The following is a 26,501-nucleotide window of genomic DNA, read 5'->3' as shown; positions in this document are numbered from 1 at the left end:
TAACTGCAAAGAGTGGCCCAAATTCCCTAATTTGTTTCTACAAACAATATGGTTGATGCTGAACACCTGCTCTCCTTCTGGAGGTCTGGAATATTTGTATTTGCTAGGCAGAGGGTGCTTACGTGACCAGCTCCCAGTAAAAGCCCTGGGCACTGAGTGTCTAATGACTTCCCTCGTAAGACATTTCGCATGTGTTCCTACAATTTGTTACTGGGGTAATTAAGTGTGTCCTGTGTGCTTCCACTGAGAGAAGACTCCTTGAAGCCCGCATCTGCATTCCCTAGACTTCACCTGTGCCTTTGCAATGCTTGCTAACTTTGTGTCCTTCACTGCAATAAATCAGCTGGCAATGGGCTGAGCCCTGTGAGTCCTCCTTGCAAATCATCAAACCTGCCTGGGAATGGTCCTGGGGAATCTGACACAGCTAGTTATCCACTTTTAAGCTTAAAAAGAGTAAAAGAGTAATTCCTCTTCTACTTATTTTTTCAAATATTGCATGTCTATAAAAGCTAAAAATAGAGATTTCAAAATTTTAGCAGTCATACAGTATACAATTTTTAAAATATTGTGGATATTCTAATTTCATACATATGTATAGTCATTAAAGTAGGAACTATAAAGAGTAAATGAGCCTTAAAATCTAAAATTGAGAGATGATGGAAAGGCAATTATAGAGTCTTGTATATGAGGGCCACAAACAACAGAGGATGAGTAAATATAATATCAAACAAATTATATATTATACATATTAATGCAAATGGTCAAAATCAGTACCAAAAAATGTGAAATATTATGACAGCTGGGATGTACAGTTGGAGCAAATGTTTCTTTTTAAGAGTGAAGGAAGTCATTGGGAAGCAAAAGAAAGCCTAGATTAACGGCTACAATATGCTGAAGGGTATGCTGAAAAACTACGAAATGAGAAACACTTAACATGTAAAATGATAATAACATAAAAAGTCATTTCACCTTAATTATCTGTTCAAATGCTAAAGCAGACTGCAACATCATTGGTCTCTGGCTTTGAATCATTTGTTGATCAATAGAATTGTAAAAATGTGCCACCTACAAAGAAAAAGTCCAATTAGCAATAATCAAAAATAAATAACATACTTCATTTTTCTATTTGAATGGAAATGTTTCATTTTTCTCAATCCTAAATTTTAACAGCTTTTCAACTCCAACATAGAATTTATTTATATACTAATGTACACGATCAACAAACAAGCACTGAGTTCCTCTAATTTGCCAGCTCATGTCTTAGGAGCTAGTTTAACAAGGATTATAAAGCCTAATCCCTGGAATCAAGAAGTTCATGGCTTCATAGGTAAGAGGAGAGCCCAGTAAAGCATGCTGAGTGCTAAAACACTAAATTCTTAATTCGCACACCCCTCCAAACCTTCTTCTTCCTTTTTCACTAATAGCACAATCATTTATCCATTTCTCAAACCAAAAACTCTCAGTCATCCTCAACTTTTTTTCCTCTCACATGTCCCATCAGTAAAGCCTACTGACCATAATTTCAAAATACATCTTGACCCCACCCACTTCATCCGCCTCCACCAACACACCACCAATCCAAGCACCTCATCTCTCTCAGAGAGCCCTGCGATCGTCTCCTCACTGGTCTCCCTGCATCTAATCATTGTCTCCTACGGTCTATTCAAAGCAGCCAGACTGGGTGTTTTTAAGCAGAAATCATGTCACACCTTTTCCCTGCTCAAAATCTTCCAGTGGCTTCTCATTATGCTTGAGGGAAAAATCCCAAATCCCAAAATTCTTACCTCAAAATCTTTCAATGGTTTACCAACGCACTTAAGAATGAGGCCCAAACCCAAGGCCAATGCCTTCACCACGGCAGGTAAGATCCTGCATAAAGTGGTCCTTGGTTCCACCACAAACCCCCTCATTGCCCTGCAGCCAACCTAGCCTCCTGCTATTACTCTAACACACTGCGTCCCCCTCAGGAATTTGTGCATGTCATCCTCTCCTTCTGGAATATTATTCTCCCCAACATTTGCTTGGTTCTTTTGCTCAACTTATGCCCTATCTCTTCTCAAATGTTACTTCTTCATCAAGAGCTACCCTGACCTCCCTATATAAAGAGCAGTCTTTGTCGCCATCAGAAAAGAATTAACGTTCAGGCCTGTTTTGCTTCAGAGCATTTATCACTACCTAACATTGTATCCTACTAGAAGGACAGCTCCAAGAACACAGCCACGCAAACAGCAGGCACTCAATGACTGTTGAACAATCAGTGAATTAACAGAGATACCTACAGGATAGAGTGGTGGACAAGGCAGAACACTGTCAACTCTACTGTAGAAAAAGGAGAGGTTCAAGGAAGATGAAGTGGATCCCTTGGAGCTGGATTTTACAGGCTGAGATGGAATTAGACAATAAGATGACAGGAGAGAGAGGATGCCACAGAAAGGTTATTCACCTGAAAGTGGATCTTACTTCCTCAAATAAATAAATTATTTGCATTCATAATAAACACCTCTCATCAGAATACACTTTTAAATCCTTTTCCAAATACAAAACTAACCATTTAATAAGAAAGGAACTAAAGCTCTCTGGGTTACAATTAAGCACTATCTGAAGGGACATAGTTATTTTCAGAATCTATGTACCCCTTTCCCAAATAATTATGAAGATTCCTGAGGATTTCTTTCGGCCATACCTATTATACATTCTCCATTTTGGTACCTACCATCAGTCTGAAAGTCAAAGAGTTAGATATTTGAACAGCTGTGATGATACCTGAGGAAACTCAAAAATGCATGCCATAGTAAGAAGATAAGACAATGAGGTAAAAACAGTTGATTTTAAACTTGGAAATGGCCAATAGCAATATGCAGAATAGAAATATTGAGGAAACGACTAGAAACAGAGAACAGTCCATCAGGCTGGTAACTCTCTCAGACTCTGCCCCCAGAAGGCAGGCAGAAAAGGCTTTAATTAGAAAGGTCTTTAAGACCCAGTGGGTAAGATGAAGGGAAAAAAGGCAGGCAGGCAGGCAGGAAGGAAGAAGAGAAGGGAGGTAGGGAGGGACAGAGGGAGAGGGGAGAGAGACAAGAAAGAAAGAGAAAAAGAATGATATTCTATTTTCCAAATGCTTTTGCATGAATATCACCTCAAAATTATTTAATTTTTATGTAGATAACAAAGCAAATTTTGTAGCGTAGTCATTTAGCCAATCATAATTTCACAAGAATTAGCAGTGTTATTCTATTTGCCTGAAAAAAAAAAATCAAGAGTAGAAAACAAAGTCCTTAAAATATTCTGACTGAAAGTAATGAACTCAAAACAGAAGTTTTAAAAACTATTTTCATACTTGTTTAAGAATGATTGCTTGCTTGCAGAATTTCTGTGCAATGTTTGCAACTTGCTGTATTTTGGCAGGAATAACAAAGCCAAGTGCAGAAAGCTGACGAACTTCTCTGAGGAGAATCACCAAACGATCAGAATAATGTACTTTTAATGAGCCATCATTAGGATCCAATTCCATAATTCGACTATTAGCCTCAATACTAAAGAAAAAAGAACATTAAGTTTTCATGTTCTCACTCTTTTGACTATTAACACTATAGCTTTTACAATTTCTCGATAAGTCCAAATTAGCTCAAAGTTTAAAATTTCTTTAAAACTGTAATTTGAAATTGTGATTTTTTTCACATATTATCTCACAATTCTTTTCTCAGTAACAACTGCAATATCAAAACATTATTATTACATCATTATCTCAACCAGGCAAGTTTTAAAGTTAGAGAAATCTATCTTAAACTTCAGCTAGAACACAGAATTGACATCACAACCACTATTTTAAAAAAAAAGCTTTAATTCATTTTCTAGAAAGCACTTTAGATTTTTTTTTTTAAATCAACCTGCCTGCTTTCATTAAATGAACAATGAAAACACACATCAAAATGGTTAAGAGTACAGATATTCAAATGTTTCATTCTTCTACCCTTTGCTTCACTATCTAAGGATTGTCCTTTCTCTATATTGCATATAAAGGCTGTAAGAGGAAATATTTACTCTGGGGTACTCAAATAAGAAAGGACTGTGAAAACGCTGAGCTAAACAATTCATAAGGTATTGTGTTTTCATCACCTTTCTTTCAGGATTGGGTTTATATAATGCTCATTTTTTCAAACCACTTTCATAATTAAGAGAAAACGTCATTCTTAAAAGTAAGCTAGCAAACTACAATAGTGGCCCTTTTTGCCTTTATTTGGGACTAATCATCTTCCCCTGAAACAGACAAAATTAGTTTCTACTCACAAGCATTTCCCAAAATATGCTCCAAAGAACACCAATCTATGAAAAAGCAATAGGTCTTACACCAAAATAGAATGGGCAGAGGCAGGCTTCATAGCCATATGGGAAATACTGGATTGAGCAGAGTTAAACAGACTTCTTTACAGAAGTTCTGAGATCTTGGGTATGATACCAGACACAGTGGATGGCTAGAGTTATAGTGACAGAGTGTGCAAATTTTCCAAAATTAGTTGAACACAGCAGTGCTATTTTTTGGTCCTGGAGCATTGCTCATATTTTAGGCTCAGGCTAAGAAGGGACAGAGTTAAGTAGCATAAAATTATAATCTCTACGCTTACAGCAGTCTTTGGTTCCTCTATTCTTCCCCCCAAGCCAGAGTTTTAAATAGGGAAAAAAAGAACAAAAAAATTATTCCTTCAGTTTAAGAAGCTACCACTTTTGACCTAATCATCTTTTATAGCAGTAGAGGGGAATAAACAGAATTCCACATTATGGGAAAAGGGTAGTTAAAGAAAGATATGATGAATTTCTAAAATTATAGACAATAATATGCTGATAAAAGTTGACCTTCGGTACGAAGAAACAGTGATTTATTTCTGGACCAGTCACTTCAAATTAAATACCTGTGAGATGACCACTCCAAGGAACAGAGAGAGTCTGCAGCTGCAAGCAAGATAGCCCATCCAACTGCCCCATGGGATCTAAGCCCCCTCTCCATTAGAGGTAGAATGGGCATCACCATCCCAGAATCCTCAGGATTGGGGAATGAACAATGGACTAGAGTAGACCTACTATTATTCTACTACAGACTTATTGTTATTCTAGCAATGGAAGAACTTTTATCATTGATGTGGAGGCAATGGCCACCGGAGGTTCTGAGGGGAGGGAGGAGGAAAAACAGGGGTAATCTGGGGGCATTTTCGTGACATTGGAATTGTCCCGAATGCTGCAATGACATATATAGTCCATTATACATCTTGTCATAACTTACAAAATTGTGCAGGAGAGAGTTTAAACTATAATGTAAACTATAATCCACACTTAATGGCAATGCTCCAATATGTGTTCATCAATTTTAAAAAATGTACCACACTAATGAAAGATGTTGTTAATGTGGGCAAGTGTGGGAGGGGGAGGGAGTGGGGTATATGGGAATCCCCTACATTTTTTATGTAACATTTATGTAATCTAAGTATTTTTTAAAAAGTAAAAACGAAAATAAAAATAAATTAAAAGAAGAACTATTCACATAAAATAAATAAATACCTGTTCGATTAATTAGGCTCACCAACAAATTAAGTTCAGTACAGATTAATAAACATTTGCCAAAGCTTTACTATGTTGGGCACCATGAAGAAAGACTTCCTATCATAAGGAGCTTAAAATTAATAAAATTTTACAATTCACAATGTACTTTTTTCCTTCCCCTCCCCCCCCCCCACCCCCATGCTGCTGGCGTGTTTTTTGCTGTCTGTGTCCATTGGCTGAGTGATCTTTTCTGCATCTATTTCTCTTTTTGTCTTCCCTTCTCATCTTTCTCCTCTAGGATTCACCAGGATTCAATCCTGGGGACCTCTGATATGGAGAGAGGTTCCCTGTCAATTGTGCCACCTCAGTTCCTGGTCTTTGCTGCACTTCACCTTGACTATCCCCTTTGTGTCTCTTTTGTTGCGTCGTCATCTTTTTTTTTTTTTTTTTTAAGATTTATTTATTTATTTATCTCCCCTTTCTCCCCTCCCCCACTCTGGTTGTCTGTTCTCTGTGTCTATTTGCTGGGTCTTCTTTGTCCACTTCTATTGTCAGTGGCACGGGAATCTGTGTTTCTTTTTGTTGCATCATTTTGTTGTGTCAGCTCTCCGTGTGTGCGGCACCATTCCTGGGCAGGCTGCACTTTCTTTCCCGGCTCTCCTTATGGGGCACGCTCCTTGTGCGTGGGGCTCCCCTGTGCGGGGACACCCCTGCGTGACAGGGCACTCCTTGCACATCAGCACTGAACGTGGGCCGGCTCCACACAGGTCAAGGAGGCCCAGGGTTTGAACCACGGACCTCCCATGTGGTAGACGGATGCCCTAACCACTGGGCCAAGTCCGCCGCCACGCGTCATCATCTTGCTGCGTGACACACTGGGGCAGGCACTCAGCTCACTGCATGGGCACTTGGCTCACTGCAGGGGCACTCGGCTCACCAGGCAGGCACTGGCTCACTGCACAGGCACGCTTTCTCTTCTTCTTTTGCACCAGGAGGCCCCAGGGATTGAACCAGGTTCTCCCACATGGTAGGCGGAGGCCTTATCACTTGAGCCACATCTGCCTTCCTCACAATGTACTTTTACATATATAAGATTATTGTGATATAGTAGAAAACATACATGAATAACAATAGCAAAACACATAAGAGAGGAAAAGTCTAATTCCAAAATGGGGATCTGCAGTTCTAAGGAACAGATAGAAGAAGCAAAGGGAGGCAATCAACTATAATATATCAGAAAAATTTCCAACCCTAATTATTTAAGAGTTGATGATCTAAAACAAACCAAAAAAAAAATAAATAAATAAAGGAAGAACAGCAAGCCTGGAGAAAGTAGAGAGCAGAGATGATTAATTCCATCTTGTCATTTGGATTAATAACATAAGAAAGTTTCTTGTGTAGATTTCACCATTTAGTTTATTTACACTTACCATAAACCAGATCTGGAATCTGATAAACCTGACTGAATATCCCTGGACCAGTCATCAAATTGTTCTTGTTCATATAGTTTAAACTGGTCTAAGAGATCTTCGGCACTTCGATGGAATGATCGAAATCCTGATAAATCAGATAAAAGAGCCTCTGCGATCTTGATAGCATCATCAACCTTAAAAAGTCAAATTATAAGAATATGATTTAAAATCTAACAAAAGTAGCATAAAAATAATGAGCCCCCTTCACTGATCTATGGATCAAAAGTTATCAAGAGTAGAACTCCTAAAATTTAACAGAATATAAGAATATTAACCTTTATGCTACCTGAATTATAAAAACTCAGAATATCAAAACACAAGAACATAATCCATACAAGGCATAATTTGAAGGGCAAGAGAGACAGGTTCTGAAATACCTCTACCCCACAGATATTTCAGCAAACACTCCAGTCAACACCTTCAGCAATTCTGTTAAATGCGCTCTGTAATAATCTTGGCCCTCAGCTACAAATGACCTGGTTAACAGCTCAAACAATAATTAGGCCAATTAGAACGGCAATTAAGTGACAGAAGTACCTTTCCTCTACAATTGTATAAAGAACAACAATTGTAGCACCTAGGAAAGCTCACGGATGAATCAGGAAGAATATTCCAGAAAATAAAATACCAAAAATACAAACTTGAATGATTAGAACTCTCAAACATGCTAGCCTTTATAATACTGTATATCTTCTTGTTCTTAAACACAGGCCATCAACTAACATTTATTAAATATGAGACAATGCAGGACACTGTACCACATACTATTAGTAAGTCCACAAGATTCTTGGGTCAGTCTGAAAGGAATCCTAAAGTCTTTTACATCTATAAAGCTACACTGCCTTTGGCAATGATCCCTTAATTACCTTTCACCCTTCCTTTAACTTCCTTTCACCCTAAAGTGATTTGAGCTACATAAACATGTCTGCAGACAGACTTTGCAACTACAGTTTTTAAATGCTGTATTTTCAAAGGATTTTTAATGCAGTGCAAAGGATGCTTTTCTCTTGAATAAAGCTTAAAGAAAAAGAAAAGGAGAAAGCTGTGTCTGAAATGACTATAACAGGAATGAGGAACGACTTCACAAATACCTCCATATCAGAAGTGAGGGAATCAGAACCTCCTCTGCAAACTTTTTCAGACATTTACATTATCTTCACTGGATGTGAAAATTAGATGTGTGTGTCAAGGAAAACAAAGTGTTTTTTAATTCTTTCACTGTAGCTCTAGAGAACCTGTCACATGATTTAATTTAGCACATTTTTAAATGAGTGTTCTTCAACTATTATTAAAGCTAATACCTTCAGTTCCAACTGGCGAACCCAAACTATATTATTGACAACTTCTGAGAGATTTTTGCCAGAAAGTGGTCCAGTTGCATCACCAGGAGTCCCTCGGCACCGATTCTCAAAGTCTAATCGAAAATCTGTACAATTTAAATCAAATAAAATGATTACACATGCTCAGCAAATATTACTAAATTCCTACCGTAAACCAAGCTCTAGGTCAAACATTGTTGATAGAAAAATAATGAGCTGGTCCCTGGCCTCAAGCACCTTTCCATGTATAAGTGGGACACAGAAGGAAAAGAATTTGTTAAGCCCAGAAATTGTCATTTATAACAGAAATAGTGACTGAATCTTCCGCAAACAGATGTCAGAATGAATCGAAATCCTAAGTGATAGGCAACAAAGAAAGAAGTAGCCATCAAAAATATTTTCTAAAGCAAACACTATAATCTCTTGAAAAACTTTTACCTTTAACTGAGTCCACAAGTCTTGCCAGTAAAGTTTCTCTTTCTAACATCAATTCTTTGCTTATAGTTGGACGCTTCACCAACTCTTTATATTTCAAAAATGCTTGAAGAAGCTGATATAAAATAAAATAAGTATATTTTATCCCAAATGGATCACCTCTGTAAATATAAATATCATAAAATATAGGGAAATATTAAAAGTGAAATATTTCAATATTTTACCTGCTGTGGACTGTCTTGAATTTCTGAAATATAATTTTTCAATTTTCCCGCTATTTTTTGCTCTGCAGGTAAAATAATTTTTTCATATTGAGAGACTGCAGCTTTCCACAAAGGCTAAAATCAATTAACAATATTGTTAGACTTTAATATTTACAAAATCAATCTATAAGAAGAACAGCACAAATAGGAAATTATATAGACATATACACATATATATATATAATATATATTCCACCTCAGTGTATGGATTATACTGCACAGGATTCAGACCAGTAAAAGGTTCAAATACTCGCGCCAGGCACATGATTTGTTCTTCACTGGCAGGTAAAAAATAGAGAAGTTTCTCATGGATTGTTCTAACAGCCAAGACCTAAAACATAAAATGTCAAAACAACAAAATTTATTTAAATAAAAAGATATGCACAAAATAAGTCTAAAATCTAAAAATACTGGTCAAGATTTAAACTAAGTTCTTTGAAATGAAGACTCAACCTGAAATTATAAGCCAGAGCATTAGTACTCACCAGTAATCAAAGTGATGCTCAATGACAAAATGTATAATCACATGAACATCAATCAGTGTGTTCAAATCTACCCAAAATATATAAGATCTAAATATTTCTATACTCTGTTTAAAGCTCATTTTGGTAAATTTTTAGAATCTGTCTTTAACATAATAAGAACATCTGGTTTGTATTACTCTGTATTAAATTGCACTTGTAAAATGAAATATTTTAATAGCCCCATTACGTATCCTTACAAATAGGTGGAAAAGAAATATTACCATACTTAAACTTTACAGCAACGAACAAAAATGTCTAGAAAAAGGCTATAACTTTGCAAGTTGCAAATTATCATTATAAACTTATTATTTATTTTTCTCTTGCTAAAAGAGTACATAATTAACAGATCTATCTACTAAAAGTCCTAAAAGCATTGCTAAAATAGTAGTAGCAAACAGGTATGGTTGCTAAATACCATTTCCCAATAAAAAGAACCAGGTTCCTTAAAGAAATGGCTAGTTGTAGGTATGGGACAGAAAATATACAAGATGGGCCAGTACATTTTGGGGATCTGAAAAAGAACTTAGCAAAGAAATACTGAAGTCATGTCAAAATGACAGAGGAGCCAACTTAAAAGGACTCTCACTACCCATAGATGGAACTTGAGTATAAAAATAATTATTATTATAATAATGGATTGAAACACAAAATATAGTATCATAATGATACTAGCAAAAAATTCATTGGTCACTTACGCAAGTTACTATGACACTAATTCATTCTGAAAATTGATAAAAGGAAAGAAGCAATTGTCTGTATCACTATTATTGTACAAATGACATCAAGATAATCAAAAACTTGATGTGGAAAAGTTTTTCTGTATAGAAATATCATTACTAGTAAATGGAGAAAGAATGATGGAATTAGAGAAACATCATTTTGCAACCCCTCATGATCATCCATGGCTGCTAAAATCATTAAATAAAAAGTTGATGGAAAAGTATTTTTATTTCAAAACACATAATTTAAAAAGTTGATGGAGAAGTTCCCACAATTTCCCACAATAACCTCATGAGGTAGATACTGTGATCGCCCCACATCACAGGTCCCAGGAGGCCGACTCACAGCCAAGACGCTTCATGGTGCACGGTTCCTAATCTGGTGTCTGGGAGCATGGATCGAAAAATGGTTTTTTTCCCCTTTATATCCTCTTTATTTTCACAAATCTCTAACTGAAATGTAGTGTCCCCTGCAATTGCCAATGTAAGCAGCAAAGCACAGGGACGTTAGGCATCCCTGGGACTGTCCCCAATAGAAATCAAAAATAATTTCACGACCTACTGCTTTAATTGTAACATTTACACATACTCTTCACTCTCACCACAATTTCAAAATTACTGTGGTTATCAGACCTTATGGTATATCCTGTAATTTAATGTGTTAATAAAGAAGCACATACATGACCAGACCCCAAAAAAAGCAGGTGAAGAATTATAATAGACGGACCAGGCCGATCATGTAGAAACACACCAGTCAAACTTAGCATCACTACAAGGGGGGAAACCAGACACAAAATACCTCCTGGTGTGATGTGTAAGAATTAAACTGTGCTTCTTTTGAACTATTCTTATTAAAGAAAAAAAAGTTCTTAATCTAACCAAGGCTTTATATCCAACTAGTACTTGATAGGAAAAATAAGAGACAGAAATAAGCCAAACAAACACAAGAATATATCAGACAAATCCTACAGGTGGGAAATGCTATAAGACAAACGTCCAGTGTCTTCAATACATAAATGGCATTAAAAAAATAGAAAAGGGACACTATACAAATACAAAATGTTATTAATAGGGAAAACTGTGGGGGGGGGAGGAGTAAATGGAACTCTGTACTTTCTGCATTTTTCTTGTAAAACCACAACTGCTCTAATAAAAAAGGAAAGAAGAAAAGGAAGGGGAAACTATTTTCAATTTAAACCAATAAAAAAAATCATTTGAGACAATCCTGATAATTGAACACTGACTAGATATAAAATTATATTAAGAAATTATCATTCTGTTGGGTGTGATGATGTTAGTCATGTTTTTTAAAATCCTAATCTGTTTGATACATACTGAAGTATTTAAGAGTGAAAACTTATGATATCTTAGATTGGCTTTAAAAATACCCTAGCAAAAAAGGGGGGAGGGGAGTGGTAGAGGCAAGGAGGACAAAACTTGAATAATTCCAATGACTTTTGAGACTGAATGATGGATACATAGGCATCATTATACTATTTTAGCTTTGTGTATGTTGGAAATGTTCCATAATTAAAGGGTTAAAAAAGAATCCCTAAACATACAGCATTAAGTGAAAGTCACCTATACAATCTTCCCATATTATCATTTTGCCTCTTCCTTCAAGCTAAATATAGAAGTTCTATACCGAAACCCATTACTTATTTAAATTAAGCAGCTGTTTCAAGTATGTCCACGAGTACCCCCCAAGAAGCTGTTCCTGTTTAAAAACAATTCCAACATCCAAGAGAATGCCTGATAGCTTCTATAGACGGACAAGCAGGTTGATTATCTTGACAACAAAGGAGCAAATAGAAGTTTACCACTTAACAGGTGACCAGAGTCACACACCACAGAAAAATAAGAGGCAGAAACTAACAGTGTCCACTGAGTCCCAGGCACGGTGCAAGGGGACTGCCTTAAATTATCTCACACAAACTTTAAGTCTTGTTCCCTCAAAACTATAACTTCTATAAGACTTGTAGTGCTGGTTAATTATAAAACACTTCCACAAGCAAGTGAAGAATTACTTCACATTTAAAAATAAAGATCCAAATAATCAAATTGATACCTCTTCAAGGCGTTTGCCAAGTTTGTCAAGTGTTTCCGGGAAATATTTTTCATTTTTCCAGGAATGAGGAACATAGCGCTGCCACACCTGACCTGTGAGATGATTACAGGCGATCACCCACTGTTCACAAATTGAAATACCAGCTTTCAGGTTTTCTTTCACAAGGTAATAAGGATCTTCCCATAGGTTCAAAGTTCCCAATCTCTTCTGAACAAATCTTCCAAATGAACCACCTAAAATAATATAAAGCAACCATTTCAATGAAAATAAGTATCTTTTTACAGAATAATTATAGAAGTAATACATGCTTGTGACAAAATTAAAACAATACCCAAATTAGCAAACTAATCGTCTGTGAAATGCCATGAGCTCACACACCCTTAGAATAGCACTGCCATTTGCCTAGTTCTTATCTTTTCAGCTCCTTTACTTACATGAACAAACATTTTGATGTTTGTATTTCTGCATCTTTCACTACCCCATGAACATCTTTCAAATGTAGAAGAAATGTATAAACAGTCTTCTAAAGGCTGCACTTCCTACTGTATGGACCTAGCATTAGGTGACCAATTCTCAATTGATATTTTGCCTCTACCCCTATTACAAACAATGCTGCAATAAATATTCTAGCACATACATTTTTATGTACTTGTCTGATATTTCCTCACAATAATATGGAATAGCACCTTTTCTGGGCCAAGGATATATGCATTTTTAATATTGACAGATAAAGCAATATATTTTAAAGAATTTTTCATTTCATTTCAAAATAAAGTCTGAATTAATATATGTTTAGGTACAAAAAAATCTTTGTAAATGTAGTTCAATTAATGGTCAAAGAATCTGCCAAATAAATTTATCAACTATATACAAACATCTATTTAAATAATTCTACATGATTTGTTTTAAGAATTACTTTAAGTGATGATTATTACATTAAGGAGTATTTTAAGTATGAGTTTAAAGGGGAAAAAAAACAGAACAGGCTTCCTAGCATTCCACAGGTTCATTTCATTTCTTTTCTAGTACCTATGATTTCTAAGAGATGTAACATTCGTGACTCAGGATAATGCTCATGCTCAGTTTGTCTCCACACATCGTCAACAACATCCCGAGTTGTTTCCACCAGGTCAACAACTTCCAGCAAAGATAGATTGTCCAAGTTATAAAACTCCTGAAACCAAAACGCAGGCATTTTTAAACATGATCGTATTTGTACACTGGATATAACAAAGTGTTTTCAGACTTTTTCAACTGCTCACAATTCTGATTATCTGCCATATTATTTCTTCCTCCTCTTTCTACCAGAGGATATATTATTTCTTTATGCAAATACCTCACAAGTTTCTTTACAAACGTAAATATCATGAAAGTCAAAAGAAGAAAAAAAGGAATTACAAAAAGTCTGTTCATTTATTTACACACTTGCATTCATTACTTTTATTCAGTCATTCAGAAGTGCCTTAAATCTATATATATGCCACTGTGGTAGTTCATTCATTGTTATGTTAACAATAATATTAATACAACCATAGTACCAGTTATAGTATCCTATATTTCATCATTGTTACAAAAAAAGTTTAAAGACCTTTCAAATACTACATTAAAATATTACTGAAATTAAATTGAGAATGAATAGAAAATTACTATACTTCGGTTTTGAAAAGAGTAGACATTTTTGAACCATACTTAAAATGGCTACTGATTTAACTACTATGTCGATACAAGGAATAATCAATCAAATAACTATAAAAAACAGACTTTTTATATTTCAGATTTCTTTAAAAGGTTAATTTGAGTAAAAAGAAGTCTTTCAAAAGAACATATTAGCTCCATATAGATAAACCTCTATTACTACAGGTTTTGTTTTTCCCTACCTATCTGCAGAAAAGTGAGTATATTTCTGAGAACAGTATTTACTAAAGATTAGAATTTAACTTTTTTTAAGTTTTGGATTTCTAAGTTTTATTCATTTTAAACATGCATCCTGAGCCCACCCTACCATATATGAAGGTTGTTGAAAATCAAGATTTTAAAATAGAGGTAAGAATAGTAGAAATTGATTCCTAAAGTATTTTTATAAGCCTGATAAATAACTATGCATGAATCACATACTCTTGCAATTGTTTCAAATAACTCTTTAAAATAACTGGCTCTTTCTTTACTAATCTGTTTATTTCCACGATGAGCTTGTTCTATCCAGAACTGGAACTCATCACTCGGTGTAAGAATACCTGAAAAAGTGAAGAGGAAAAAAGAATTATTAGTTAACAATGAAAAGCCAGAAAGTTATTAGTTTCATTCACTGATTTTGGTTATATCTATAAACATGCATATCTCCTAAATTCTTTAAGATGTCCAGAAAATGAGTTTCACAGCCTCTAGCACCATGACGCTCTTACCTAAGCCCACTGAAAACACTAACAGCATCAAATTTATACTTTGCATCAAGTTTCTTATAAGCATGACTCCTACATGCTTCTGCAAACCATTCATATCTATACAGCCATCTGTGTCTTGTACTTTTATTATTTGCTTCTCTAATACATATTCTTAAATCTAATTCCAATACCATCCATGCCATTGAAAACCATCTAAATTGGAAATAATTATGATTTAATCAATAAATGTTTTTAATTTCATTTCAAAATATAAACAAATTAAAGTAGCTTTATTGGAGAAGTTGTAGGTTTATAGAAAAACATGCAGAAGATACAGACTTCCCATATACCCCCTCACACACTCAGTTTTCCCTATTATTAACACTTGACATTAGTGTTTAATTTTAAATTTGCTTTTAAATTTCCCAAAGAGCTTGACAATCTCCAATGCCTAAACACATGTTGGATATAAGTGCCCTGTTCTTTCCAGATCTATGGGCTTCAAGAAGTCTCTGTTTTACTATTTAAGCAAAGTAGAAAACTTTATCCAGTATTTTAAAATAATAATTTGTGTAAGTCATTCATTTCATATTATTCACATGAATATTAATTTTTTTGTTTTTTGAGGTACCAGAGCCAGGGATTGAACCCAGAACTTGTATGTGAAGAAGCCGGCACTCAAACACTGAGCCACATTGGCTCCCCTGAGTTGGCTTTTACATTTGTTTGCTTGTTGTTTGTTTTTTGTTTGTTTTTAGGAGGCATGGGAACTGAACCTGGGAACCTCCCACGTAGGAAGCAGGTGCTCAACCTCTTGAGCCACATCTGCTCTGCCAAATGTGCAGTAATTTATCTATAACTGTAATAAAATTATAATTAGATATCTTCAGATAAAATACACTTTAAAATAAAAGTTGCCACAGCCGAGAGGGGCAGGTGCAGTGACAGCCTTGGCGGAGGCTGCAGCCGTCACCCCAGCACCACTCCTGTGCACCCCGCACCCTCAGACGAGGTGGCCAGCCAGCTGGGCTCGCCGTTCCCCTTCCTGCTCGCCCTGGTGGACCTGTGGGACGAAGGGGCAGAATGTGAGGAAATGCAGATGCTGAGAAACTTCTAGAATTGGGCAAGGCATTCCTTGCAGCCAGAGAGCCAGCGGATGCTTTCTCTCAGTTTCATGCTGCAGTAGATGGTGATCCTGAAAACTATATTGCTTGCTATCAGAGGGTTACTCTCTTTTTAGCTATGGGCAAATCAAAAGCTGCACTTCCTGTTTTAATGAAAGTGATTGAACTGAAACTAGATTTCACTGCAGCAAGATTACAACGAGGTCACTTTTTACTAAAACAAGGAAAACTTAATGAAACAGAAGATGATTTTTAAAAGTGCTCAAATCTAATCCAAGTGAAAATGAAGAAAAGACAGCCCAGTCCCAACTTATAAAATCTGATGAAATGCAGCGCTTGTGTTCACAAGCACCTCATGCTTTTGAAGGCGTAGACGATACTGCTGCTACAGCCTTCCTTGATAAGGTTTTAGAGGTTTGTGTTTGGGATGCAGAACTACAAGAACTTCGAGCTGAATGTTTTATAACAGAAGGGGAACCTAGGACAGCTATAAGTTTCTTGAAAGTGGCATCCAAATTGAAAAATGATAATACCAAGGCCTTTTATAAAATCAGCAAACTGCATTACCAACTAGGAGACCAGGAACTATCCCTAAGGGAAGTTCGTGAATGTCAAGCTTGACCAGGATCATAAAAGGTGTTTTGCACACTATAAAGAAGTAAAGAAACTTAAGCTGATCGAGGAGACTGAAGAGCTCATCAGAGATGGAAGATACACAAATGTGACCAGCAAACGTGAATCTGTAATGAAAAGAGAACCAAGTGTTTCTAAATACACAGTTTGATCAAAAGAAAGGATCGCCCACTGCTTTTCTCAGGAAGAGAAGCCTGTTGAAGCCTTCAGAATCTGCTCCCAAGGTCAGAGCAGTGTGACTGCTCCGAAGGATCGAGCAGAGGCTTGTTTAATAGAAGAAATGTATGATGAAGCTATTCAAGACTATGAAACTGCTCAGGAGCACAATGAAAATGACCAACAGATTCAGGAAGGTCTAGAGAAAGCACAAAGACTACTGAAACAGTCGCAGAAAAGAGATTATTACAAAATCTTGGGAGTAAAAAGAAATGCCAAAAAGCTAGAAATCATCAAAGAATACAGAAAATTAGCACTGCAGTGGCATCCAGATAATTTCCAGAATGAAGAAGAAAAGAAAAAAGCTGAGAAAAAGTTCATTGACATAGCAGATGCTAAAGAAGTCCTCCCTGATCCAGAAATGAGGGAAAATTTGACAATGGAAAGATCCTCTGTATTGCAGAGCCAGCAAGGAGGTGGAGGCAACCCTTTCCACTGAAGCTGGAACTCAGGGTAAGGTGTAATCCCTTCAGCCCAGGGGGACCATTGCTATTTAACTTTCGCTTCAGCTAGACCAAGTATTTTTCTGCTAAAAATACAAAATTTTTTTTTTAAGTTGTGGATCTATTGTCTTTGCAAGATACACAATTACTTTCTATTTCCATGAGTTACACCTTGTTATAGATTACATTTTCCTCATCTACAAATCCATATAAATCTGTTCACTTAAAAGCAGTTCAGGTTGAGAAAAGTTCCAAAGCTGTGGAAGGAAATCTGATGAGAAATATGTTCATTTCCTCGTATAATAATGAAAGAATCATTTTGTCTTTCTTTGATTAAGCATTGATTATATACCTCGTGTATCATCTTCCTTCCACTTCACTTTTGATAAATTAGTATCTGATCTTCGTAGAACTATACCCAATCCTGCTTCTAGTTCACTCAAAAGATTCTGAAGTTTGGGATCAAAGTTTCTGCTCCATTCCTGGTCCTAAATGAAAGCAGACAAGAAACTACCATTCAGTAAAATCTTGCCAAATTGACTTACTAAAACACAGTTTAAAGAACTAACTCCAAATACTGCTGGCCTCACGCAAAGCCTGCCACTAAACTCGATTCATAGGGGGAATAAAAGTCTTCCCAGGAGCAAAAACTTCATGAAAATCACAGTACAAGGCTGTAAAAGCTGATGTGGATTGCAGTTGGGCCCTTTCTCCAATTTCTGTTTGTCACAAAGCTTATATTAAAATTAAATGCAAAGCGAAAAATATTTTAATTACAAAACTAAAATACTAAAGACATTAACAGAAAATATTAAATATTAATGTGTTTATGGAAACATACTTGTCTAAATGCCTATGTAAAAGAACCACAGCCATACATCTACTTTAATTTACTCACCTTTAACAACATTGGCGCAAATACTTGTCGTACTGCTTGATAAAGTGAATTAATAGGTGACTCTAACATAGATGAAACGAGAATGTTATTGTGTAGATTCTCCTCAGTAATTACTTCAGGTCGCAGCTTGAAAAACACCAACACTTTATCCTTTGTATCACCAATATCAATCTAAAGTAATAAACAAAGGATTTTTAATGTTATCTTCATAAAATTTAACATTTAAAACAAATACTTCCCCAAAATTGTTTTATCGCGGTACTGAAATCCCATAGGAAAAATAATTACTTCAAAAATAAATAAAGCCAATCTATCTCTGCTCCTTAAGAATATCTGTATTTAAAAATGTATACCCTGAAATTAGATTAGCAGAAACGTATGGCAGGGGATGGATAGAGGGATTGAAAGGTTAACTGCTAAGGGGTGGCTTTTTTTTTTTTCCATTTGGAGTAATGAAAATGCTCTAATATTGACTGTGGTGATGAATGCACAACTCTGTGATTACACCAAAACCCACTGAATATACACTTTGGATAGATTGTATGGTATATGAATCTCTCTCAATAAAATTGCTTAAAAAAAAAAAATGTATCCCCACTATGTGATTGTATAATTACACTACTTTGATAACTGATTTTTAAACATTGAACACTATATAAATATTGACATACACTTCTAATGCTATAGATCAAACCTGTATGTCCCACGTACCCACTGATATGTTGCACATCTCTCCCCAGAAACTCTATAACAAAAGTGTTAATTATCCTCTCATCTGGAACTAGCATTAAAATGTGCTTTTTAAATTGTAGAGAAAATGAAAACTAAGTTGTCTATCCTTTAAAATCATCTTTACCTGAACCAAAAACTTTTCCTTAAAATGTCTGAGAATCAAACTTTTTTACTTCATTAAGTTGTCATCTACCTAGACTATCTGACATTGGAACTGGATTTCACTAAAGCAAACCTGTTTAAAATAGGTCCATGCATAGAAACTACTTCATGAGAAGAAAAGTATACTGCCCCAAAGATGTTTTTGCATTATATATACATACGTTCACAATTATTCTCATTTTTTTGCAGGAAGCAAAATCTATGCATTAAAGAGCTTCTAAACAAGGTCACTGCTATGTATGAACAATACCTTGTAGGTAGATGAGTGACCTTTTATGCTACTTTTCATTAATCCTAACCATTGTTTTTTTAGTCACTGGGAGGGAGATGACCCTGACTCTGAGTTACTGCATTTCACAATCGCTCATTTTCACACATCTGAATTCTATTGCTATTTCTTCATTTTATTGCTCTTAGAATGTTATTCTTACTATAAGCTAGTGAGTATAACAAGCTACAGATATATAGAGTTTTAAATCTCACTCTTTATTAATCCAAGAACGAAAATGCAGAAAAACACTTTTATTATCATGCATTGAAAACAGCAACCCAGTGGTCACTTGGCAAGGCTCCCCTGGAGCATCAGTTGGGAGAATGAATGGGCTTTGTCCCAGCCGAACACAGAGAGTTCAAGCAAAGCAGCAGCTGGCAACAACCCATCATTTGCTGAGAAAAGGAAAACTGAGAATCAGCACCCATAACTGCCTCTTCTCTAGTTTTCCCTGCCGCTGTAACTACCATTTCCCCTTGACTGACATTAATTTGGGAATTATTAATTCAAGATGTAAATTACTCTTCTGAGGTTGCAGGATACCTCCAAGCCCTGCTGGGCTAGTTCAGGGATTAGCAAACTACAGCCTGCTGCTTCCCATTGTACCGCCCAGAAGCCAAACGTGATATTTACATTTTTTTGAAAATCAAAGGAATATTTTGTGACATCTGAAAAGTATATGAAATTCACATTTCAGTGTCCTTAAATCAAGTCTTATTACAGCCCATTCATTTACATATCTTCTACGGCTACTTTCATGCAACAAAAGCAGAGCGTATTGCTACAGCCACGGTAGGGCTTGCATGGCCTAAAGTATTTATTATCTGGCCCATTACAGAAAACGTTTTCCAACACCTGTCCTAAAGCATAAACAAGATCACACCTCTCTTGCTTAAGGTCGCCAAGGAATTGCTTTTTCAACCTAAGTGGTGTACAGGGTCTTAAAGGATCAGCCTCTGTCTTCGTCTCCTACCTAGTCTTCCACATTCTCCATCCATCACATTTCGGTAGTCACCAAGGATTGTTGCTGTTTTTTCCCCTGCCCCTTGACAGCAAGTAAGGGCCAGCCCAGGGCCTTTTCTTAACATTTCTTCTGCTTTCCCCAGATCTAACAGTATATACCAGGAACCAAAGCCATATCACATTATATATTCATGTGACTTTAGTCTCTTGGTCTACTCAAATGTTACACCTTAAGGGCATGGACGGTTTTTCACAGCTTTATCCCCTGTACCTTGAACAATGTCAATCAAATATTTGTTGATTTATGAACTTATTAAATCATAATGGCTCTCACACATCTGAAGCAGTTAGTAGTATGTAAAACATTTCAAATATGACTAAATCATCTTGTCATAGTGTGTTATCTCAGTGGGTGGAAATGCACACAATAAACAAGAAAATAATGAACTTCCATCCTGGGGATTCCTGCAATGTTCTCAGAGGGGCAAGAATCTCACAAGAACATAGGTAGTGCCTAAAAACAGAAAATAGACATGTCAATCCCTCAGTATTATTGCATGTAACCATGAACCTAATTCTTCAAAAACTGAAACTTAGTAGTTACCATAGGTTCCAAGGGGAGGGGAAGGGAAGAATAGAATAGATGGAACTTGGGCATTTTTAGGGCATTAAAATTGTTCTGCACAATCTTGCAATGACTGATACAGGCCATTTTAAATTTTGTCAAAACCTATAAAAGTATACAATGAAATGTAAACGATAATGTAAACCGCTGACCATGGTTAACAGCAATGCTTCGATAATTGTACATTAATTATAACAAATGTGTCATCCACTTGTAAAATGTTATTAACAGGGGATAGTAGGAAAGGGGGAGGGGGCTTGGAATATAGGAATCCCCTATATATTCTATGACTTTTCTATAACTAAAGCTTCTTTGAAGATAAAGTGAAAAAAATAAGACACTAAGGGAACATATGGAAGTAATTCACTGTATATAAAAGATAAAAGACCTTACGGTGATGAAGGAAACAATGAAAAGATTTTTTTTTTTTTGTATTTTATTTTTTATTATTATTTTATTTTTATTTTTTGGCTTTGTTTTTGGGGAGGTTTTGGATCACTGATGGGTCACAACTGTGACAGGCAGGAGAGAATCACTGGTGCAGGGTGTCAGTGATAGGTGACATGTGGTGAAGGGTGCACCAGGAGCATGCTTCTATGGATATGAATATGTTCAAGTGTCCATAGGGCATTGTCTCAGTGGGTGGAGACCCACACAATAACCAAAAGAATACTGAATTGCCATCCTGGGAAATCCTGCTACATTCTCTAATAGAGTGGCAAGAATGCCCCAAGTACATGGGCAGTACCTAGCAAAAGAGGACAGATCATTATGCCAAGCCCTTGATATTAATCGTTGTACTTAAAGAACCTTTTCTTGTGAAATTGAAACAGCCTAGTATTATATATTGCCTAGGAATTACCTCCTGACAGCCTCCTTGTTGCTCAGATTTGGCCTCTCTCTAGGCCAGACTCAGCATATAAATGCACTACCTTCCTCTCCCCACCCCCAGCATGGGACATGACTCCCAGGAATGAGCCTCCCTGGCACCGAGGGACTATTACCAAGTGCCACCTAGCAATCTAGAAAAAGACCTGAACAAAAGGGGGAAATATTAAATACAAATGAGTTTTTATGGCTAAGAGATTTCAAAGTGAGTCAGGAGGTCATTCCAGAGGTTATGCTTATGCATGTCTCAAGAGGATCTCATTGACTGCCACAGGAAAAAGTACCTCAAACAGCAGAGTTCTTGAGGGTTCCAGAGACATCCAGACACTACAGGCAGGGCAAACAATCTCAGGAATTCAGCACCCTGTCAGCGGGCCTTACTTTGGAATATACGCTCCCCATTGTAACAGAGTTAGACTCATTTATAATTTCCCTACACATGGCTCTTTTACTCCTTTTAGTTGAACCTGTAATTATCACTATACTTGTTAAATATATGTCCTATAGACTTAAATCTTCAATCTGTTCATATGCCAGTTGAGCCCTGAATCTCAACAGAGTTGCAATATCTACTCTCCAGTTCATTGGGCTCACCCAGGACAACTAACAAGGATGATGATGGACAATGCCCATCTCAAAAAACAGAGTATCTACAATGGCAAGCAAGATGGTTTCATCCATCTGCCACATGGGATCTAATCATCCTCTCAATCAGAAACAGAGTGGGCATCATTATGCTAAAATCCTCAAGACTGAGGAATGAACAAACATAAGGGGGGAATACAACTGTGGACTGAAATAGACTGACTGTTATTCTAGCAATGGAAGAACTTGTTTTTTAATTGATATAAAGGTAGTGGCCACCAGAGGTTGTCAGGGGAGAGAGAGGGAAGAATAGGTGTAATATGGGGGCATTTGGGGACACTGGGATTGTCCTGCATGACAATGCAATGACAGGTACAGGCCATTATACATTTTGCCAAAACCTATAAAACTGTGCAGAGCAAACAGTAAACTATAATGTAACCTATAGTCCATGGTTAGTAGCAATGCTTCAAAATATATTCATCGATTTTAACAAATATACCACACTAATGAGAGATGTTAATGTGGGAAAGAGTGGGAGGGTAGAGGATGGGATATATGGGAATCCACTACATTTGTGATATAACAATCATGTAATAATTTAAAGCTTCTTTAAAAATAGAAAAATTATTTTTAAATTTTAATTAGTAGAATCTATAGTGTGATATATGATGAAAAATAACATAACACATTATTGGGCTCAATTTCAATACCCCATGAAACCTACATTTTAACAAATCCAAACTCCACCTTATCTTGTTTTTCTATTGCATTGTTTGAACTTTTTGTAGCATTTATAATAGTGTGCCCTGATTTTACAATTAGTTGAGTGTATTTGTTATTCCAAGCAACTGAAGTGTGGCTCTGGAATGCAGAGGCAGGACTTTATTCTGAGTTATACTAGAGGAGCAAAATAGTTAACTCAGGCTGCAACATTTATGCCTTATTTTCCTCAGCCATAAAATGGGAATAAAAATAGTCCCTATCTTATAATATCATGAATATTAAGTGAGTTAGTACATACAAAGGGTTTAAAACAGTAGCTGGCATCATGTAAACAGAAAATAAATGTTAGCATTGATTATCCATCCATTTTTTTATCTTTGTAAACTCACCAAGCCTGGCAAAGTGTCTTGTATATACTGAGTTCAAAATAAACATGTGTGAATAGAAATTAATTTAATCCAAGAATAAAGATACACAGTGAATGAGGTGAACCATTCAATCATCCTGCAAAATGCACTGAAGGCTGCTCCGTGCCAAATACTCTGCTAGGCTTGGGTATATGTGTGAACACAAATGAGGAAGAAACAGAAAATATATTTGATTTGTAAATATATTTTACTGAGCCCTTCTAATGTGTGAGGCTAATTTCTTCTGTATGTTACTTCAAAGTTTACATACGTAAGTCCTGATTGCAAATGCAACCAGTTCTTAAGCAATCCTGCTAGAGGGAGCAGTGCAATAAATAGCGCACATATTGTATATCAAGAATTTAAATTTTATTTTGGAAAGCATATCATTTTACAAAAGATTTTAATTCCTAACTAATCTTCCCCTCGAGCAACATTAAAATCAGCGTGCAAGCCAAAACAAAAGACAGAATTTGCTACAAAGAAAATCAAAACGGAAAAAATAAAAATTACTAAAAGCTCTAAACTTTTATTTTTCTTTTTAGTGACAACCCATCCGAGGTCTTAAGAAGAAAAAATACACTCATCATTGTCCCTGACTGTTCAGGCCGGGGGCCCCCGACCAAGCAAGCCGGGAACCCACACGCTACGGCAGGAGGCTGATGCACACCTGGAGCAGCCAAGGCGCCCGCAGCCCCGGCCGACGGCCGGCCGCTGCGGCTCAGGCCGCGGAGGTCGCGGGCATCTCCCGCAGGGCCCAGAGCCGCGGAGCGGGGGCAGGGCCGGGCCGCCGGGGACCGTACCGTGTTGGAAAAGGAGAGCTCGGCGTCGTCGGCTCGCTGCACCCTGAGGAGCATCTGGTTCCCGTCATCCAGGAAGTTGTTGATCTCCGGGCAGTAGTGGGGCAGGGGTTGGACCCAGGCCTCCGACATCAGCCCGAAGTAGTTCTGGGTCGTGGCGAAGATGAAGAGCTTCCGCGCGTCCTCACAGCCGCGCGCCATGGCTCCGGGGAGGAGGCAGCGGGGGGCCGAGGGGGCGGGAAGCAGGGAAGGAAGAGGAGACCCCGCGGGAGGGACGTTGCGGGCGGAGCGGAGCCCGCCTCAGGCCTCCGCCAGCCCGCGGGAGCGCGGGGCTGCGCCGTCGCCAGGGCCAGTCGCTATGGCGACCGAGCGCCGCCGGGGCCGCCCTGGCCGCGATCGAGCAGCTCGGGGCTCGTGGGCTGCTCGCCGCGCGCATCGATGGCAGGTGCGGGCCGGCCGGCGCGGGCTCGCGAAGCCTCTTCCTCTTTCCTACCGGGTTTCCTCAGGCCTCTTAGAGGAGCTCCTCGTAGCCTTCGGCGCAGCCGCGGGGCCTGGGTGAGGAAAGCTGCCTCCCCCCGCCGTCAGCCGCACCCAAACCCTGCCTCTGCGGCGGGTTCCGCACCCAGGTTGGTGAGAAGGCCTTAAAGAGATGTCTGCTTAAAAACCGCGCTTTAGAGAAGGTGATAAAGACAAGAATTAATACAATGGTGATTTACTTCCTCCATCTGCCTCAGCGCCTTTCTATGTTGATTAATTTCCCACCACTTGGAATTTTTGTATCCTATGATTAATTTCAGAAAATTTTAACCATCAACTTTTATCACAGGCATTATCCGAACATACATCCGTATTTGTAAAACAACCAAAATTTACAAATGATACCTGTTTTCTATAACAAGCACAAGCGAACACTGAAGAAATACAGAAATGGAAACATTAATTAAGCTAATATTAGAGATTTGGGAGTTGTGCGGTGAACCTGGGGTAAACACTCTACTGCCGAAAGAATATAATTTTATTTACCCAAAGTAACTTGCCTATGCAAATTTCAAGCATGAAAATGAAAAACAGGTGCTTTCAATTCTCACAAACCTTCATAAACATACCTAATGAAGTGTTGAACACCTCACATATGGAAAGGGTTTGTTTTTTGAAATGTCTTTAGTAAAAATGTCAAATTTGTAATTTAGATACCCAACCATGGACAGAACCTTGAAGAGTTGCAGGAAAGGGGATTCCTTTTTTTTTTTTTAATATGTCACTATTGTAAACTGTTTTCCCTACTTTCTGCACCCGCACCTATTTTCCTATTTTCTTTGACATGCGAACAGTTGTTCCCATCAAAAAGTGAGGATGAGAATATCAGTTTTAATCGGTTATCAATAATGGTTCATGAAAAAAAAAAAGTTTTGTCTGTCATTATTTCAAATAAAATGATATTCAATGGGGAAAAAGGTAACTATTTCAGATCACAACTACATCACACAAGTTCTTTTCCTTGAGGCATGCACGGCACTTCCACATGCAGCCCTAGTGCTTTATGCTGTACATCCCATTTCATCACACAGAATGTTGAAATGACTTGTACTCCAGGTTTGAGATTTAATAAAATTATAATTTTCACTGCTTCATCAAGGACATTCTTAAGTGAAACTGGATTTTTTTTTCTGTGAGTGCATGGAGATGAAGAATGCAATGATTGCTAGAACATTTTGGTGCCCTGATCTGTGCCAAAGTGCCAGCAGTTTTAGCTACTGTATTAGTTTAGTTTTCTATTGCTGCCTAACAAATTACCACAAACTTAGTGGCCTAAAACAACACTTCTTAACATTTGTCTTGTCCATCAGAAGTCTAAGCACTGCGTGGCTGGGTTCTCTGCTCAGGGTCTCACAAGGGTTAAATCAAGATGTTGGCCAGGCTTCATTCTCACCTGAAGCTTGGGGGTCTTCTTCCAAGCTCATGTAGTTGAGGCAGAATTTAGTTCTTTGCAGTTTTATTTCCTTCCTGGTCAACTGGGGCTATATTCAGCAACTAGAGGATCTGCTCACAGTCCTTTCCTTGTGGCCCCTCCACCTTTTAACATGCATCAGATTCCCCTTGTGCTTCAAATCTCTTTTAACAGGAAGGGCCCCAGTCCTTTTAAGGGTTCACCCGATGAGGTCAGACCCAATGAATAAGCTCCCTTTTGATTAACTCAAATTAACTGGAAATGACAGTTGATGGGAAATGACACCCCATTAACAGGCTCCACCCATACTCAAGGATGAGGGCTTATACAAGCTACACATGCCAGGGAGCAGGAATCTTGGTGACCA

General features: G+C 37.4%; 1 protein-coding gene and 1 pseudogene across 1 annotated transcript in view; one reads left to right on the top strand and one right to left on the bottom strand.

The window, feature by feature from the left end:
• The window catches only part of DYNC2H1 (dynein cytoplasmic 2 heavy chain 1), a 339,886-nt gene extending 315,133 nt beyond the window's left edge, over positions 1–24,753 (bottom strand). Inside the window, exons 1-13 of the mRNA XM_058289227.2 lie at positions 24,190–24,753; positions 18,028–18,198; positions 17,482–17,617; positions 14,448–14,566; positions 13,362–13,506; positions 12,333–12,565; positions 9,218–9,352; positions 8,983–9,096; positions 8,762–8,873; positions 8,306–8,430; positions 6,963–7,138; positions 3,338–3,533; positions 970–1,065 (exon numbers count right to left, since the gene is read on the bottom strand). Coding sequence (XP_058145210.1) covers positions 970–1,065; positions 3,338–3,533; positions 6,963–7,138; positions 8,306–8,430; positions 8,762–8,873; positions 8,983–9,096; positions 9,218–9,352; positions 12,333–12,565; positions 13,362–13,506; positions 14,448–14,566; positions 17,482–17,617; positions 18,028–18,198; positions 24,190–24,387 — 1,956 coding nt within the window. The 5' untranslated portion in view covers positions 24,388–24,753. The remainder of the gene's footprint in view (positions 1–969; positions 1,066–3,337; positions 3,534–6,962; positions 7,139–8,305; positions 8,431–8,761; positions 8,874–8,982; positions 9,097–9,217; positions 9,353–12,332; positions 12,566–13,361; positions 13,507–14,447; positions 14,567–17,481; positions 17,618–18,027; positions 18,199–24,189) is intronic.
• LOC139437705 (dnaJ homolog subfamily C member 3 pseudogene) lies at positions 15,208–17,199 on the top strand (annotated as a pseudogene).
• Positions 24,754–26,501: the final 1,748 nt, after the last annotated feature.

Source organism: Dasypus novemcinctus, chromosome 27 (genome assembly GCF_030445035.2).
Source record: "Dasypus novemcinctus isolate mDasNov1 chromosome 27, mDasNov1.1.hap2, whole genome shotgun sequence".
In the NCBI taxonomy this organism is placed as follows: Eukaryota; Metazoa; Chordata; class Mammalia; order Cingulata; family Dasypodidae; genus Dasypus; species Dasypus novemcinctus.
This window is presented reverse-complemented; position numbering and strand designations above follow the sequence as displayed.